The sequence below is a fragment of the Trichoderma evansii genome (genome assembly GCF_050947405.1).
Source record: "Trichoderma evansii strain SZMC 28006 chromosome Unknown GGI43scaffold_33, whole genome shotgun sequence".
Classification (NCBI taxonomy): domain Eukaryota; kingdom Fungi; phylum Ascomycota; class Sordariomycetes; order Hypocreales; family Hypocreaceae; genus Trichoderma; species Trichoderma evansii.
This window is the reverse complement of record NW_028145173.1, coordinates 114,147-132,513: the sequence shown is the minus strand read 5'-3', so window position 1 is coordinate 132,513 and position 18,367 is coordinate 114,147. Positions and strand designations below refer to the sequence as shown.

Sequence of the window (18,367 nt, the reverse complement as noted above, 5' to 3'; positions counted from 1 at the left end):
ATAAAACATCACGTCATATTCAAGGATCAACTGTTTTCCGTTTTATGTTTCTCTTTTTTTATTTTTATGTATAATACAAAGCACTCTTCTATTCAATGAAAAAGATTACACACAGCGTGGTGCCCTGAACAAGCCAAACAAGAAAATAAGCAAAGTAGCCGCGCGCACTTATTTATTACCCTCTGACAAACAACGGATTTTATACACAGAAACCCAGGTTGTTTTTTTTCCTAACAATACCAGATCTGATTCCAAACACACAAGACAAAAGAAAAAGCTCGAGACGAGGACCAAGGCGAGATAGCAAAGAAAAAAAGAAAACTCCTTCTAAGTCCGGTTCATAAAAATCCCAACAAATCCGTCATAAATTCCCCAAATTTCCATCCTAGAAATCCAATTCCGACCCTCCAAGACAAGAGAGAGCAAGGTAAGTGTATATGTATAATGACCGCATCATTTTGTATATGTTCTCTGCCAATTTCTATTTTGTATTCTTTTTCAGACAGTTTTTGCTTTTTCTCTCTTCTCTCTTGTCGCCATCATTTCTAGGAAAACCCCGTGTGGGCAGGTAGAGGCCATGACGCGCCTCTAGTACTCTATACAGCAGAAACAAATAACTCCTTTAACGATAGGTAAGAATCACACAGGATCCCACGCGATATTGTGTCGCGCAGTTGTTGCGCCCCAATATCCGTTTGTGCGCGCGATCCCCAAAAAAAAAAAAAAAAAAAAAAAAAAAAACTTGATAAGGAAATAAGGAAACGATAGGTGTACATCGTTAATGATGCATGGAAATCGGATAGCGCATGCTTGCAAAAATGATTGCTTAAAAGAATAGCCGGCTTCGATTATGGTTTGGATGTGGTGTGTAGGAGTGTGTTAGTGTGAGATATGTAGGTGTGTGTGTATGTGTGCGTGTGTGGTGTATTGGTCTTCGTATATCCTTTTTTTTAGATACGGTCGCCAGTTGGCTTGATATAAGATCGAGGGAACAAGGCATACTGTCCAACAGGAGGTGCCTGGCTGCTCAGACTAGCAGTCCTGGATCGAGAGCGACGTTTCTGGCCTGGGTCCTCGTGGATGATCGACTCACTAGCATGAGACTTGTGAGATGATTTCCTGGATGGAGCCAGAGGGAATGAGATGAGCTCAGGGACAGTATCTTGAGGGCTGGTCATATCTCCCTCCTCAGCGTCAGCAGGTGCTGGCACTTCAGTCTGAGCCACAGGCAGAGGCTCCGCGCATTCGGTCCAAGAGCCAGTCATCTTGTGCACAGACCCACTGCTGCTAGCGGTGTTGCGAGTGTAAAACGACCAGGTAGAGTTGGTAGAGATGTGGCGATCGGCAGTCGTATCAGAGTAAGTGGAAGTGGAGACGGTCCCGGTAGTGGAAGTGCTTGCTCGCTGCTGTGACCACTGAGCGGGCTTGCTGGTCTCATCATAGAAAGCAGTCTGGTGGTAATCATCCTCTCCGGGGTATTCATGTCTGGCACCCTCTTCGAGGAGCATCTGCTGATGGAAATCACCAGGGATAAGCAACGACGGTGACAGAGTAAAGCCATGAGACTCCTTAAAGCTCGAGGCATGCGAAGCACGGAACTTCTTCTTATCGAAGATGGGAAGAGAGAAGTTGTTGGCGACGACGGGTGCAGTGAAGACTGGAGTAACAGCCTCCTGGACAGTGGGTGTCGACGTCTGGCTGATTGGGCTCAGACCCGGGCCTTCAAAGGTGGCCACGGAAAGCATACCGGGAGACGATCTTGCTGTTCCGATGGGCACACTAGTCTCCTCGGGAGGAAAGGTAACTTCTACCGGAAGAGTGTCGCTATCACGAGCAGTGTCCATCGAGTCACGATCCCATTGGTAATCACAGTCGGCTTCCGCTTCGTGTTCATAGCAATAGTCGATGTCGTCCTCCCAGCTCTCTTCGATGACTCCAAAATGGAATCCATACTTCTCCGATGACTCTATAGCGGCATGCTGTGGCACAGACATCATGTGGAGGTTGCCAAGAGTATCCGACGCATTGCTCGCCGGACGATGAGATCTGCGCAGCATGGGGACAGATTGGCTACCACGGATGGACCGTCTAACTGCTGCAGCGTTCTCTTCCTCTTCAGGTACGTCGGCAAGCGGAGTCGCAAGCGGAGTCTCGTATGTTGCCAGCGTAGGGCTGGCAAGGGGCCAAGAGGGCTCGGTGGGCGAGGGCTGGATTGGCGAGAGCTTTGTACTATAAGCGTGATAATCTTCTCGCGTAACCATAAGCGGCGCAGCATAAAGAGGCCCAATGGGCGGGACTGGCTCGACTGAATCATCGGGGTTGAAGGGCTGTGGGTGCCGAAAACCTCCACTGGTTTTTGGTCGTTCAATGACGACGGGGGGTTGCTCGTCAACGTCTTCGTATTCCTCCTGGAGGCTGGGGCTCCGAGATGGCGAGCCGGGGGAGCCTGATTGAGGCGCGGTGGGATTTATGGGAGATCTGGGTGGCCTAGGTGGCGGTGACATGGAAGGAGTGCTTCCTCGTAGCTGATCTTGTGATCGGATTCGTCTCATCAATCGACGAGATCCGTTGGGCGGAACGGCCTGGCTCTGGCGATTCAAGGCTGCGGGTCGTGAGAAGAAGGCGCCAGAATCGTTGTAGGCGTCAGGATGGAAGAGAAGGCCAGACCCCTCGGTTGGATTGGCAGCATTGGGAGCGTCGGTTGGACCGGTTGCCCGCATCGTCAGTTGCTCGGGTCCCTCCCGTGCTTGGGCAACACTATCGCGATGCGTGTGAGTGACATGTTGAAAGTTGTAAGGACCTGAGATGTTCAGCTTCCTCTGAGCAGCTCCTGTGTCGTCTCGAGAGGCTCGACGGCGTGTGAGAGCCTGTATAAATGATTCTTTATGGCTGGTGGAGGCAACGGCACTGTCCACTGGCACTTCGGCGGAATACATGGAGCTAGCTGAAGAAGAGTTGGCGCTGCTCTCACGCTTTGATCTCGCTCGTCTGTGAAACGGGTTCTTGCCGAAGCCATAGACGCTATCCGAGCGCTCTCTAGAATGGGCGCTGCTACCGGTGGACTTGACTGAAGCGCGTCTACCGAGCGATAGATTCTCCAAGGTCTGCTCCCACCCCGGGCTCTCACCGTTGGAAGCTACAGACGCCGACGCGGCAGTGCGGTGTCCATTCTGGCGGCGCAGCTGGGAGGCTCGCCTCATCTGCGAATTCAGCTGCCGTATCCTGCCTGGGGACGGTGGCCTGTCCATGGCAGGCTCGAAAAAGTCGGCGGCACTCATAGGAGACATTGGGGAAGATGGTTGGTTGAGATTAGGAGAAGAAGGAGCCGTCGACGACTTATTCAAGTACCGGATGGAAGTCCTCTTAGACCTGGCCCTGGGAACCTGCTGCGGCGCCGGGTGGCCAGAATTGAAGGCTATGGCATTTATGCTCCACATCGCGAGTCAAGGGCTGGGGAGGGCGACGATAGACCATGCCCTCTGGGGATCTGCGGCGAGACTGACTGATCCAGGGTGAAGAAACGCGATGGGGTCTCTTTTTTTCTTGCTCTGTGCTTTTTTCTGTTCGTGGGCTCCGCTATTCGTATGAGTACATGTAAGGATATAGCGCTCTGTGCTCCATATAAGAGTATGAAGATGAGGTCAGGGGAAGCCAGTGGTGAACGCAATCGACAGTTCGGACAGGGCGAAACGTGGAGTGGATATACTCAGCAGCGCGAGAGCAGCGGTCCTGGTATATTATATCTGGATGACGGAGCTGAGCTGAGCTGAGCCAGAGAGCACGAGAGGGCTTTCAACCCAGGACCCTGGGAGAGACGTCGCCCAAAAATTCCCAAATTTGGGGGCTATCCTTGACCCCAGGTCAGTCAGGAGATTGGACCGCGGAACCTCTTGAGGTGGGTTGGGTAGCGTCGTCGACCGGGGGGTCGCCGATGGAGACGATGGTGCTGGGGAACGGCTCCCTGTTGGTCTCTTCGCCGACCAGGTCCGGGACCCCTGACAGTATCCAGGATGCTGCATGCTGCCGAGTGCTGGGATAGTTTAGCACCTTGTCTATATGTATGCAGGCCGACGGGACCGGTGAATGCAGGCAAAGGTGCACGAACCCAGCTCGGAGTGCGGAAGGGAAGCCTGCGAGGACCTGGTCGTATAGCAAGCATGAGCCCGTATACCCTACGAGCACGGTGCAGCTCTGTGTGATGGACAAGGCTGGGCTGCAACAGCAATGCAACCTGCAGCTTGTAATGCCTGGGCTGCAGGAACGCGCGCGCTCAGAAGCAGCGATTAGCAATAGTGCGAAGCTGTGCTCCTGTGCCACTGCTGCTGCGTCTTTGGATCGCGAGATGAGCGAGGACCGCTCGCGTATGTAGGCGTGGAATCGCACGGAGTACTCCGAGCTCCTGATAATAACACTGGATGGGATGTTCTGCAGTGCTTCTAGAAGGCTAGCCAGGCCGTTGTGCCGGTTGCATCTGAGACAGCGCGGCGTCAAAGACGGCGTGTCTCGTTTGGCTGTAAGGCGCTACAGCTGACGATGAGGGTTGCGAAGATCCCACGATAATTTGGCTAAAAGCGCGATCGATGATTGAGGCCTGGTGGTGGATACTGGCAGATTGATTGATTTGGGTCGAGCGAGTTGACAGAGCGGTACGTACCAAGCTCCTGCCGCCAGTACTGGTACGAAGCACTAAAGAGTGGTGGCACTAGCCAGAAGCAATGCGCACGGGAGGATTCCGTGCCTGGTGCGGTAAGAGCAGCTTGCTAGCGTGCGCCAAGGTCCCAGGCACGGGCAACGACGTGACGCTTGTACCTGTACTAGAGCGGCTAGTGCTCAGCCACTGCGGTCATTGGGAAAGACCTGTCCATTTCAGGGTGCGCTTGTACTGCTACTCTCTAGCACAGCGCAGCAGCAGCGAGACGGGAAAGAACACGAATCCTTCTCTGTGCTGCTGTCCACACGTCGGAGAGGCCAGAGGGCAAGGATCTGCGCACCGCGTGGCAGGTCGCAGCAAAGGTCCAATCCGCAGCGTCGGGTCGGCGCTGTGAGTAGCTCTTGCCCTGGACCAGAAGGATTCAAGTAGTGCAAATTGCCATTTCTTTATTACCTACTAAGGTAGCATTCTTACTATATTAATGAGCAGTTTGCAGCCTAGCATTATTACCGTACGCCAATAAGTGATGTGATACTTTAGCTTCTACAAGGTACTGCCTACATACTGCATATATACTAGGTATACCAGTATTATATATAAAATCCTAGACCTAGGCCTAGACTTACTGCTGCTATTCTCATCTGCTATATATGTCTGTAACAACGGGGTAAAACGTATTATTGGCCCTGATCAACATGTTTGTAGACTGCAGACAAACGTTTTTGCTGAAGACTGCTAAACAATTTTAGCGCTTGTTTCTGCTAGTGTAAGGCACGGCTTAGTACAGTACAGTAGCAATACTAGTACCTTATAGTACCTTCACTGGCACAAGCACAAGCGTCGTACATTTGATCCCGTAGGACAAGTATACTACACGTAGGTAGCTGTACTTGCAGAAAGTATCGGCGATATGCGGTCGTGCCTTCCCCTCACACCTTCACAGCCTGCATATGCAGGAACGAGAATTGATGTTGGTCCTTTCGCTGAAGATGGCTTTTATTCGCTCAGCCTCCACACCGTGATGATCTATCCCAGACTGAGCATTGCACGCCGAACATGAAGAACATTCACAGCATCGCGTCAATGGCACCCTCGGATACAGAGCTGGCATCCGCTGTATTCGAGCGACATACAGTAGAGGTACAAAGCGTTCCTGTCAAGTGCGGTTCCCGGCGATAACGCATCAAGCAGCTTGGAGATGGCGACAGCGAGCCAGTGTTTATTTTAGCAGCACTAGCTCTCATTGGGCCTGTTGAATCGAGCACCAACCAGAGCGAACAAACGTCAGTGGGGGCGACACGAAAAAACTCGCTCGAGATTGCCCGCCAGGGAATCCCTTCCATGGCCAGGTTCTGCCCTGTGATAATCCAGAGAAACGAAGCAAGGCGACAAAAAAAAGGGCTCCATCGCTGTACGAGTGCCGCTAGGACTCCTCCCCGCCAAAATGCTCTTGATCAACAGGGATTGGCTTCCGGGCCGGCCAGCAGTCGTGAAACGTCCTGCTCGGGGGCCTAGTCCACTCCTGGGCCACGAACATGCCCCCCCAGCGAGGCCTTGCTTCAACGAGTTTGGGCAGCTTTACGAAGCGTCCATGATGAGCATCCGTAAGGTCGAAACGGGAAAGACAATTTGAGCTGTCGATTGTGATCGCTGCTCAGAAAAAGCTGCGACAAACTCCCTTGTCCCATTTGGAGCAGTAAGTGGCTTCAGAATTGCGGCCCAATTGCTACTCTGGAGGCCATAACTCAGCTCCGTGATTCACAAGCTTTTGTCTTGCTTCTTTCTCTTGAACTTTTGAATTTTGTGAGGGGTTTTCCACTAGGCCGCTGCATGTTCATATCGAATTGCATCGCACAACTGTTAGCGTTCGTGCCATGCAGACTCGAGCATGCAACGTACCGGAGCCATGAAGCCAAGATGGTCAGTGGCCCGTCCATACATACAGGAAGACGGGGCCCTTCCGAGCCAGTCTCCATGCGTGCAGCAAGGTCCATCATGGTGAAGCACTCAGGGATCCCCAGCGAAGCTCCGCTCTTGCTAAACAGTCCCAAGAAGACGGATACCTACGACGCCTGTCCCTACTGTATGGCAAGCATGTGGCCGCTGCCCGATGGCCTGCGCAAGCTCACGGCGCGACTTAGCCCGTGTTCATGCCTTGTGCGATTCTATATTTGCTTTGTGGCTGCTGCATGTAAGCTGAAAGTTTTTCACAATACGAACATGCGTGCATTCGAACGCTAGCAGCATTAGTATCAGCACACACGAAATGCTTGGCTCCCTCCTCGGGTTCTCACCTTGCTCCAAGCCCAGCTGTCTACTTGTACTGTACATGTGAAGAACGAGGAATATGGCAATCAACAGAGGGGGTAGCGCAAAAGACTACCCTTGCTCAAGGTAAGCTCCTTCAGCGAAAATCGCTTCTCGGGCTCTGCAGATCCCTGCCATTAACAGCACCGCCGGCGTACAGCATGGAGTTGCAGCACCACCACTACTGCTTTATAGCAGACGTGCTACTGGTTGTATCATTTGTAATTTCCACGTATCTCGTCGCTTATCTCCCCATTCCAACCAGACTTCATTCAAATCAATCTCTCCCCGGGTATCGGCCGTCAGGATTCTGCCTGCAGCGCGGAGGCTTCAGCAATCAGCCTGTTTACGATGATGATTTTCATGAGCCCCATCCTCCCCATGATTCTCCGGCTCCCCAACCGCCATCGGTCAAATTTCCGCCCCAAATGATTTCTACAAGATCCCAGACCCAACAGCACTGAGGCGGCACACATAGGCAGGCACACAGCGTCCGCCGTCAGAGGAACTTCTGTCTTCGTCATTACAATCACCAACATTCGCACCCAACTCACAACTCATCCAATGGTCGGCTGTTAGCTTCATGGTGGTGTCGACCAACACCCTGCTGTAGGGGCCCGTCGGATCCAGCTATTGTTTCTCGCTTCTCTTCTGTTTCGCAGATAGCCGGGGGGCTGAAGAGAGTCCAAATACAGAGCCGCGAGAATCGTACAGCTCTGTAACCAGATCGTGCAACTTTATTGGCAAATCGTGCTACTCTGTAACTAAACCTGTTCTCGCGACGCAGCCGAAGGGGGAGGGGGTCCCTTCACCCCGGACAGCCGCGATTGGGTTGTTTCATTTTATTGTTTTATGGTTTGCTGATTTTAGTGTCCGAATAGAGACTCGTCGGCCGGGTAAAGAGCTCCTGCGGGAATCCCAATTGAGCAATACCATTGGCGCATATTCAGTCCCGTTCTCGCGACTATGCCGTTCTGCGTAAGTCAAGGTAAAAAGGTCATTTTAATTTTCATTTTAATTAAAATAGAGGCAGACAAAAAGTAAACACAAACAAAACCGCTGTACTAAGCCACTTGTTTGTACGGAGTAACTCTTTGGTATTAACCCCTCCAGCCCTTGCTCCAGGGCACGCAGCCCATTTCCTGTTCTGGCATGTAAGACGAAAATGCAAAAAAAGCATGCCTTGCATCAAGCAGCGTCTCTTCTATGGAGAAAAAAAAAAAGAAGATGGAATTTTTATCGAACAATTATCACGTTATTGTGATACGGATTTGGAATGTGCTGGGGTAAGCCTCAGAAAAAGAAAATTTTCCCACTTTTCTTCCTCTGTCTGTCTCACAGATCAGCAGATGGAACGTGCTTAGTGTATCATGTTTGTCTTTTTTTATCTTTTTCTACGTGTTTTGAGAATGAATTGTCCAGGATTGGTGGAAGTAACCAGCATTCGGACTTCCATTTTCATCTTTGCTGTTACCGCCGCGCGCTTGTCATTGCTCTCTCGTGGTCTTATCGCGATAAACCGGGGCTGGTGGGTTTTAGATTTGTCGCTATACTAGCGATATTCATGCATGCACACAATGTCGCTGCCTTACTGGTGCATATGCATGCAAAGGCGTGGGTTCTGTGGTAGCGAGCTCTAGACTGGTCTATTGCGCCTGTTTCTTGGTAATCTAGACTCTGTGTTCTGAGGTCGTCGTACTGTAGTGTCTCTTTTTGCTGTGCACGGACGAAAGGGCTGTTTGAGCTGTTTACCGTAGTCTTGCTATGTACTAACATCTTTGACTTTTACAGTGTGCGTGTTATCGCATAAACCGCTCATGTCTAATCGGGCAGTAGTATGCGGTGAACCTGCAGCAAGCACCGATTTAGTATATTTGCTCATGAGGGGATATATTACTAGTTTAGTCTTGTAAACCTATTCGTTTTGACATCGTCGAAGACATGAAATGGTCGCTCTGTGGTGACTATGTACTACCCTAAAAGGCGTCTTACCAACTTGTTGTGAAGTGCAGCGGCAACAAGGCAACTCAATTCTATGTGGTCGTCTAAAATGCAGTGATATAATAACTAAAAATTGATATAAAAAGAAATTCCTATAAAAGGAAATATGAAAACTGACTCTTCGCATTCTGCTGGATACCATGTAACGTGTTACTGAGCTTACTGTGGCTCTGACCTCACAACATCGCTTCTGCATATTCACCGAGTGACCTCAGCCTCTTTCCGGATTAGGAAGAAGCAGATCCCGAGCTATCTATCTTCCTTCCCAAATCGCAGATCAGCAGATCGGCATCATTATGGATCAAATATCTAGGTACGTCTACCCTCCCATTGCTGTGTCCAGATGGCATGGCACGGTACTGTAATGTTTCCAATCTATCGCAAATTATCTAGCTAACGACTGCTTCATCAAGCTTTCTGAAGACTTCCGCATCTAATGCTTCTATAACGGAAAAAGAATCTGAACAATTCGGTTTGTACAGAAATCAGTAGTTATATCGCCAATGCTGAGCTGAAGGCAACCATTAACTTGAACTCCGATGATACCAGCATATATCGCAACTGACATGATAACATATATATCGTTGTTATGGGCTTAACCAGATGTCTCTTTTGCCAGAAGATTTATAGTCTAGGCAATGTTTCTTCACAAGATTACAAAAGCTTCAGGATGTCATAGACTGGACCATTAACCTTACAGAGTACACTCACGATGGCCTCAGCTCAGACGTCAAGAATGATGATTTTCATGTTGCGCGACTCATTCATCCCAATAGTGATGAAAATAGCACAATATATAAGCTAGATGCTGCGGAGACAGTTCAAGATCCAACTACCTATTTCGCGTGCATTGTCGCCAAAACTGCGGTGTGCTGCAACACCTGTAAGCCCAACCTGAAACGGCCCCAGCGGGTACATTTATCGCTTCAACGGTGGCCGCTATCTATCCTGCTCACTCTGTGGATTGCGGCCCACTGAGCAAAAAAAGATCTACAGATAAACAGTTTACCGCAAAGCGGAACCCTGTCTGCCGGATTTGCTCCAAACGGGGCTATGGATCTGATGATCCATATGATCGATCAGTTTACTGAATCTCCATAACGGCATTTGCTCTTATACGGAACTAAAATCTGATATGGACATCTGAAAGACAAAATTTGGAAGTTGCAATTGTGAGAATTTATGCGTGCTATCGGCTGCGTCAGATATATGCCGCTGGGTCAGACCAGCGTGCAACGTTTCTTGGTCAAGGGATACTCTGTCTCGGATTTGTGCAATTCCTAACACGTTGTGAAAAAGATCCACAAAGAGTAGAACTGCTTGACTTACAGCTTGAAACTATTATCAGCAATCTTAAGTTTAACGGAACGGCGAGTCTAACTTAATCGACAAACGTTTTTGGTTTAGGGTAGGATGTTAATGGGTGCAGATGAAGACTTAGTCTTCTTTTGTTTCTAGAGTTTATTCATTCTCTTTAGTCTACTTACTTTGTATACGCTACATTCACATGTTTCAGAATGTCAATACTATATCGTGATCCAAGACTTGTCAAGACCATAAAGAGGATTCATGCACAGCAGCCAACCTACATACCCTTAGCGTTGCGCTGCCAAAGACTCTAATCATGAATCATAGTTTAACCATGTCTACTACACCATCCTCTTGGTAAAAGGGCCTCGAACGTAATGGCCTTTTGAGCATAAACAACGCAAAGGATTTAGGTTGACTCATGTGTTGTGGTTGCCAGACTATAATCCTTGCCTATAGTACTTTTTCTCCGCACTTTTGGGAATCTTTGAACCCATGTGTCAAGCACGTGCTTGTCTATCCACCATGTTGCAACCATGTCTCATGGATTCAACCTCGGCCGTCATAGCCCTTTCTTTCAAAAGCGGCTGAGATGCAGGGGCCTCCGCGCACTTATGCACAGAACATGTGCGATTTTACCAATATCTGTTTAATATAGAGCTATAAGCTATAACTACTCAGTCCGGCTTTTGCGGGGTGCAGTAGAAGCACTGCGGCCGAGGTCACAGTCGTATTGAAGCGTAGCACATGCACGCAGTACTATTTCAAGCAATGACGGGGTAAAATTTGTGCGGGGAAGTCTAGGATTCCTGGAATAGGAGGCTTATCGGGAACGAAAAAATGTCCCCGGTATTGCGGTACTGGGAGATGCTCATTCGGGGCTTAATTATACGCTCGGTTCCGAAAGCCCATGAATAGATATTGATGGCAAACAATTCGGGCTCAGTTTCCTCCTCGGTGCCGTAAACTGAGGGTGTTACCTGGTAGCCAGCAAAAAGGATGCTACTGAAATTGGGTGGTATTTTTTATTGCATGTGATATTTGTTCGCTTCTATCAGGTTGAGTTGAGAACTAACTCTTACTATAGCTCCTTGGGTATCCTGTCCCTTGGTGTGTAATATTCCAACTAGTCATTTATTCCGCCAAAGTTTCATTACGGTAATTTAAAGAATTCTTGATTTAGCACTCATATTCAAGTTCCTTCAACAATGTATGAAGAAGCTCTATATATAGAAAACAGACCTTCGCTGTCATTAATACGCCCGAAATTAAAAATGATATGTTCTGCATAGCCATGAGGGTAACACTCGTAGTAACGCTACCATTAATGTTACCATTGCACCCGTGATTGTAGCCGCATTTAACCCAAGCAGTCATCACCGTCGATCTTTTCATAGGAGGGCGTTTACACTTGTAACTTTCTACTTTGATGGCTCACCGTGCCGATCTCCGGCAAGGATCATGGCCAGATATGGAAGCTCACAATAGCACTCCCGCAAATCTGGCCAATAGTCCTAATTTTAATATGCCATAGCTTGCCACCACGTGTAAGTAACGTTTTGTTTTTGCCATAGGTTTTCTATGAACGTTCCTAAAATTCCATGCAGTCAACAAACCCGCTTACATCTTTGCTTCTCAACAACCCGACTTTACTTCGTAGACCTCATATGGATAGTATTCTATTTTAGCACTCAGCACTATTCTTACCAGGCTAATCAAATTGCACTGACGGAGGATCCGAGTGCCAGTGAATGAAGACACCGCCATCATGTCCACCGCCGCCTTGCAGAAGGCGTCATCTTGCAGATGTCCTTGCGCCTGCGCCCTGCGACCTGGTCTCTGATTTTCCAAAACCCTGTGCAGTAAATCCATGAACGAGCATGGACTTCTCGTGCACACCAGGATGAATCCCTCCCTGGTTTTGATGGCATGGCATGGAATGTGCGTCTGTAGTGCTACCAGAAAATGCATCCCTGTCTTGGCTACAGTCAGCAAGGCTAGGGTAAAAATCTTCCATCTTTTTAGTTGCATGAGTGCTGGCATTTTTGATGCTTGCATTTAACGCTAGTACCTGGATTATATGCCAGCATCACCGCCACAATCCATCACCAAAAGGACCCCAGAATCTACGAACTACGCCCGCTACGATAAGAGTAGTGGACGCTTGGAAGCGCCATACTCGGCCCGTTGCCGTAGGCCCGTCCCTAATAGGTGTCATGTTGAATATGCATATCTATAGAATATTCTGTAGTATCGGTACTAGATGGCCAAGGCACCAGATATACGAGAACCTAGGTATTTACTGGCATCAACCCAGCTTACCTGGAGTCATGAGTGTATGGCGTCAATGGGAGTGGAATATTTTCACTCGCTGTGTCTTACAAGGACATGCCATGGCTGGGATCTTTCAACCTTGGGATTCTTACAAGTACCAGGGGCATAATCTTTGGTGGGCACCTGTAAGAACTACGTGCCGTTTTCACCGCCTCGTCATAGGTTCAAGCATCAACAAGTTCCTCCTCGTGGCATGTTATAACCTTGTCGAGCTTTACCGCTGAGTCGGGACTACTCCATACTTTTACAAGAGATGAGATGAGACGCAATAGTCTTGCCGATCCCCTGGTAGATTGTCTCTTGTCCACATGACCTTGATTACCAGCACGTGGGCACAACTAATCATTTACACAGACCCTCTTTTGCCCAGAACAAAAGGAGTAAACACCTTATCTAGGTCAATAGTTCAAGATACGGTGAGAATATCAGGTGACACAGGAACAATTGAAAGTGTTGAGCTAGTTATGGAGAGTTTAACAACTTGAATTATCATCCAGTCGAGTTATTGTCGTATATGAGTTATTTTTCATCTCATAAAATCTCAAAAGAATAACCCCATAAAATAACCAACAGTGTTGAAAACATACCCAATAGCCAAGCTAGATATTGGTAGGTATATGATTCAGGTACCTGGGATTTAATCCTCATCTCAGTTTCAAACACTAGGGCATTGATGTCAGCACCATGTTCCAGAAGCACTGCTATTCTCTCTTCTGCGGCCTCCATTATAGCGAGTGTTAAATGATTAGGAAGACCTTTCCTATAAGCATTTACATTTGCTCCTTTCTCTATCAATCTTGCTGCATCGTCGAACTTCTCTTCCTCCAGGGCTCTCCAATAGAAAAGGTCGTAAATCCACTGGTTGTCAGTCTCTACCGTTTCTTTCAACAGTATTTCCACAGTCTTCTCGTTGAATGCTTTGAAAAGAAAAAATCTCAAAACCCTTTGTCTATCAGCGTTTACTCTCTGTTTTAGCATAATCTCCAGAACTTCCGCTTCGGTTTTAGGTATAACGGCTGCTTGGAGCACATCATTAAATATCCTTCTGGAGTGTTAGTATCCGCCCCTTCTTTGATCAGCAACTCTATAATCTTTTCATCGCCTTTGGCTCTGGCCGCCTGGAGCGCATTGCCATAGATTCCTCCTTGAGCATTAATATCTGCTCCTCTTTTAAGCAGTATTTTTACGGTCTTTTTATGACCTCCTGCTACAGCTGCTTGGAGAGCACTGCCATAAAACCCCGCCTCCTTAGCATTAACATCTACTCCTGCTCGAAGTAACATTTTAATAAAACTTTGCTTGTCTTCAATTACGGCCGCTTGGAGTGCATTCCCAAAGATTCCTCCTTGAGCATTGATATCTGCTCCTCTTATAAGCAACAATTGGAAAACCCTTTGGCTCCCACATGCTGCAGCTAGTTGCAGAGCACTGCCGCTATTACCTCCTTGGATATTAATATCTGCACCTTCTTTAAGCAGTAATTTCGTAATATCTTCATCCCATTGTGTTGCAGCTGCCTGGATTGCGCTACCGTGTACTCCTCCTTGAGTATTAACATCTGCTCCTCTTTTAAGCAGCAATTCCAAAATCTCTTTATTGCCTTTCTTTGTAGCTGCTTGGAGCGCATTATAGTAGATCCCTCCTTGAGCGTTAACATCTGCTCCCTTTTAAAGCAGTAATTCCACAATCTCTTTATTGTCTTGCATTGCAGCTGCCTGGAGTGCATTCCCATAGACCCCTCCTTGAGTGTTAACATCTGCTCCTTTTTCAAGCAGTAATTCCACAACTTCTTTATTGCCTCCCCCTGCAGCTGCCTGTAAAGCACTGCGGACTATTCCACCTTGAGCGTTAACATCTGCTCCTTTTGCGAGTAGTAATTCCACAATCTCTTTATTTTCTGCAGCTGCCTGTAAAGCACTGCCGAGTATTCCTCCTTGAGCGTTAACATCTGCTCCCTCTTTGAGCAGTAATTCCACAATCTCTTTATTGTTTTTAAATGCAGCTGCCTGGAGTGCATAACCGTAAATCCCTCCTTGAGCGTTGATGTCAGTCCTCTTATCGAGAAGAGCTTTTGTAAGACTGTTGTACCCATGGAATGCTAACATGTGCAGCAAACTAACTCCTCTTACGCATCCTGTGCCGGTATACTTCTCAAAAGAATTGTGAAAAAGCCTCATTTTCTCAAAGGTATCATGTTCTTCTAATAGCCGCTGTAAAAAATTAGCCTGTCCGATATTTTTTCTGTCTGCCTCCTCTGCGTGTTCGAGAACATAGGTGGACGCATATTCTAAAAACGGATAGGAAAATTCAAGCGCCTTTACTCGCTTCCGATCTTTAGCTGACTGAAACATTTCCATCATAATATATGCCATACAGCAAGATCTCAGACGTTCATGGCTACTACCCAATGGGTTTACTTTGAGCGCTGGGCTTAATCTTTGCAGTCTTTGATTTCGAATGAGGAAGTCGTTGACTGACTTGTGGATGAACTGTACGGCGGCGTCTCCTTCACCTTTACGTACTTCGATAAGACCTCTCGAAGAATTGGTGATACGTCGTCGAATATCATCTAGTGTTATCCTTGACCGGTCCCAGGCGTCTATTTTCTTGGCATTCGTTTCCGCCAACATTGCAAAATACAGCTCTTCTGGTTTTAACGGCCGTCTCGCCAACAAAACAAACTGGAGCATAAATATTGTCTCGTGTTTATCTGGATTGTCCTTAATTAAAAGTACCTCAAACACATGTTCAAGGTCGCCGGGTACATCATGTAACACCCTATGCATGGCCTTAATTTGGCCCTCGTCATATGCTTTGTTAAGCATTTTGATAACGAGCACAGCCCACATGAAGATACCAGACGCCTTTTCAAGGAGTTCTTTCTCGATCTCATTATCTCTTATTGTCAAATTGTCGCGGGTATATATAATAGTATCCTCATTATGCTCGCTTGGCTCTTCTACGACAAGCTCTAAGTGCTTTTTTATACCAATTCGTGGATAATAGCGACTCGATAGGCAAATGTTGAGAGTCACTCCCGCACTGACAGCTTTTATGCTTAGCTGTTCGAGAAATTCAACGACATCTCGCACACGAGACTCTTCGCATTCGTCTAATGCATCGACAAGAACAATCAGTGGCTTGGACTGGTAATGTTGTATCTCCGAAAGCAAGAAATTTTTGAGATCTGATTCTCGCCACTCCCGCTTTATTTCAAAGTTTTTCCACTTCTTGTGAAATAAGCGCAAAAATCGCTCGTAGATGGCCGGTTCTGTTTCGAGTAGTTGGTACAACAATGAACGCAGCATACTGAGAAGCGTCTGCTCGGAGGTATCGCCTCGAGCATTGAAAAAATGAGCAGCAATAATATGCGTTTTGGAACTTGTTTCTTCGAAATGCGTTAAAGTATGTTTCATGAGTGTTGACTTTCCTGTGCCAGGATGCCCCTTGATCCAAAGCACTCCATTGTGGCTTGGGATATTATCGCGGAGACACCATTGTTGAAATTGGTTAGTTTTGAAGAACCAGTCGCATGTCTGGGGATGAGCAACAGATATATCTTCTTTGCGATCGTCCATGTATTCGAAGCTAAGAGAACTTAGACAGTCTATAGCTTGTTAGTCGTTACCAACCTTCTTTTGACATCAAGTAGAGAGCTGAGTAAAGTGGACGCCAAGGAGTCAAAATGCCTGACCTTTTCTTTCCTCTAGAAGCCTTTTGGTCTCACCAATCTCTTTATCCATTACACCAACTATCGCGGGTTATTAATTAATTAGCCAAATACTATCACTTGCGGGCCATTGTTCTTACGCAAATTGAGAGTGCTATTAATGAACTGTGCACCATTGCTGTTGTTGTTATATTGAGGCCCATCGCCTGTCTGCACGTTTTGAGAACCATCGCCGTAGTTATCGATGGAAACATCCGAAGCCGCCATTTCTCGAGCGCTTGCCACTCGTTACCCTTCTTCTTGTTGCAAGATAATTCTGCGCCGCTGAGAACAATATCGGTAAACTGGTATTAGGTACAGCTAAGAGCGGGGTGTATTTGAGATGGCGGCTCTTGAGAAGAACAAAAGGCCAGTTTCCGTGCAGGGGTAAAATCATCGATCTAGAAATTTCGGTACATGTAGCCTGGCCAATCTTCGTGCGTCCACGTTTTTTGTCATGTTGATTTTTTTTTTATTTAGTTTAACTGTGCCTTAGTCAACAATGCATGGCCGACGCTCATTTATACAACTGATGGTCCAAGAGGCCATAAGATTTCAACGCCTTTCGTCGTCCAGCACAAATCGAATAAATCTTCAACATGGACAGAGTTGTTGAGTTCTGACATTGCTAAATATAAGAAATACTATTAGTGACTATGCCTTCAAACATTTCCATCAGCAATCATGGTTCTGGCCCTCAAAATGTGGCTAAAGGCGACGGATCTCAAAATAATAACAACGCGGGCGGCGTATAGATTAATAACGGTAGTTTCTTTGGGTGTAAGGACAGTATAATTAGAGACATTGGCAATCACTCATTGCTAATTAAGATTAGTCAACCCCCTCCACGACCAAGCCAAGGCTGAAAAGCTGCAAGTGGAAACCCAAGATGAAATACCTGGCCAAGAGCAGCCCCGCCATCGAGAGGATTTCCAAGTGGCAATCATCTGCGCTCTACCAGTTGAATACGACGCGGTTTCGCTACTATTTGATCAATTTTGGGATGAAGAAGATGAGCCTTATGGGTGCGCCCCGGGAGATACAAACACTTATACGACTGGGAAGATCGGGAATCACAACGTTGTGCTGGCGCTTCTTCCGAGTATGGGCATAGCTGCTGGGGCAGGATCAGCGGCCAGTCTTCGATCAAGCTATTCTAGCCTGAAAATTGCTTTTCTTGTGGAAATTTGTGGTGGTGTACCGATTGCAGGACAAGACGAAGTGCTGCTCGGCGATGTGATCATCAGCAAGACTGTGGTTAAGCACACTTTAGGGAGACAATATCCCAATGCATTCGTAACCAAGGACACAGTTGGTGACAGTCTTGATCGTCAAAGCAAAGCCGTCCGCACCTTGATTGCTAGCTTTGAGACTGAATTGGGGAAAAGGCGTTTGCGGCAGAAAGCCAGGCAGTGTTTGAAAGAGTTACAAAACGCGGCCATACAAGAGGGGCATCGACACAACTATCAATATCCAGGTACCTCAGAAGATAAGCTCTTTGCAGCGACCTATCGCCACAAACATTGGGGGTTCCAGGCAGATAACTGTAACTGTAACGAACAAATAGACAGCTTCTGTGATGAGGCTGTCCATGCATCCTGTGTCGAACTCCGTTGCGACGAAGAACGGCTGGTGCCGAGGAAGTGTTTGGAGATGAAGAAGAATATGGAGCCAGACAACAAGCATTGCCCTGAAATCTTTATTGGCTATGTGGCCTCTGGAGACACAGTGATGAAATCTGGAGAGCATCGTGACCAAATTGCCAAACAACAAAACATAATTGCTTTTGAGATGGAAGGGGCTGGCGTTTGGGACGAGGTGCCATGTATCATTGTTAAAGGGGTTTGTGACTACGCCGACAGCCATAAAAACAAGATGTGGCAGCCATTTGCGGCAGCAACGGCGGCATCTGTGTTGAAAGCAATGCTGAGACGATATTCACTGAGGGATTCACCGTCTTGAGCAATAGCAGTTAGATCGTCTATGCAAGTCCCTGGAGACAAACCAGTACTAAAATCCTTATAATAGCCGTATTGAATACCCAGACGACTTTAAAT

At 47.5% G+C, this 18,367-nt stretch overlaps 4 protein-coding genes across 4 annotated transcripts; 2 read left to right on the top strand and 2 right to left on the bottom strand.

Moving 5' to 3' along the window:
• Positions 1-950: 950 nt before the first annotated feature.
• On the bottom strand, positions 951-3,287 carry GGI43DRAFT_426231 (uncharacterized protein; the record flags this gene model as incomplete). Its single annotated transcript, XM_083208614.1, has 1 exon — positions 951-3,287. The coding sequence occupies one exon, from the start codon at positions 3,285-3,287 to the stop codon at positions 951-953; it is 2,337 nt and encodes a 778-aa protein (XP_083055606.1).
• Positions 3,288-6,238: 2,951 nt separating this feature from the next.
• On the top strand, positions 6,239-8,393 carry GGI43DRAFT_272641 (uncharacterized protein). Its single transcript, XM_083201104.1, has 5 exons — positions 6,239-6,842; positions 6,896-7,045; positions 7,840-7,936; positions 7,986-8,244; positions 8,308-8,393. Exons 1-5 carry the CDS (start codon positions 6,482-6,484, stop codon positions 8,320-8,322), a joined length of 882 nt encoding a protein of 293 aa, XP_083055605.1. The 5' UTR covers positions 6,239-6,481; the 3' UTR covers positions 8,323-8,393.
• A 4,909-nt stretch (positions 8,394-13,302) lies between these two features.
• GGI43DRAFT_431704 (ankyrin repeat-containing domain protein) lies at positions 13,303-16,179 on the bottom strand (the record flags this gene model as incomplete). Its single annotated transcript, XM_083209442.1, has 4 exons — positions 13,303-13,321; positions 13,416-13,643; positions 13,685-14,205; positions 14,287-16,179. The coding sequence occupies 4 exons, from the start codon at positions 16,177-16,179 to the stop codon at positions 13,303-13,305; spliced, it is 2,661 nt and encodes an 886-aa protein (XP_083055604.1).
• Positions 16,180-16,799: 620 nt separating this feature from the next.
• GGI43DRAFT_431697 (nucleoside phosphorylase domain-containing protein) lies at positions 16,800-18,332 on the top strand. The gene is made up of 2 exons (XM_083209441.1): positions 16,800-17,088; positions 17,146-18,332. Exons 1-2 carry the CDS (start codon positions 16,995-16,997, stop codon positions 18,270-18,272), a joined length of 1,221 nt encoding a protein of 406 aa, XP_083055603.1. The 5' UTR covers positions 16,800-16,994; the 3' UTR covers positions 18,273-18,332.
• Positions 18,333-18,367: the final 35 nt, after the last annotated feature.

What these genes read in the sequence shown, in the direction of transcription:
- GGI43DRAFT_272641 (XM_083201104.1), top strand. Translation starts at nt 6,482, where the DNA reads ATGTTCATATCGAATTGCATCGCACAACTGTTAGCGTTCGTGCCATGC. An exon ending in TTGCTTTGTGGCTGCTGCAT is followed by an intron (nt 6,843 to 6,895) that starts GTAAGCTGAAAG and finishes GAACGCTAGCAG; the next exon opens with CATTAGTATCAGCACACACG. An exon ending in AAAGACTACCCTTGCTCAAG is followed by an intron (nt 7,046 to 7,839) that starts GTAAGCTCCTTC and finishes GTGTCCGAATAG; the next exon opens with AGACTCGTCGGCCGGGTAAA.
- GGI43DRAFT_431697 (XM_083209441.1), top strand. Translation starts at nt 16,995, where the DNA reads ATGGTTCTGGCCCTCAAAATGTGGCTAAAGGCGACGGATCTCAAAATA. An exon ending in AATAACGGTAGTTTCTTTGG is followed by an intron (nt 17,089 to 17,145) that starts GTGTAAGGACAG and finishes AATTAAGATTAG; the next exon opens with TCAACCCCCTCCACGACCAA.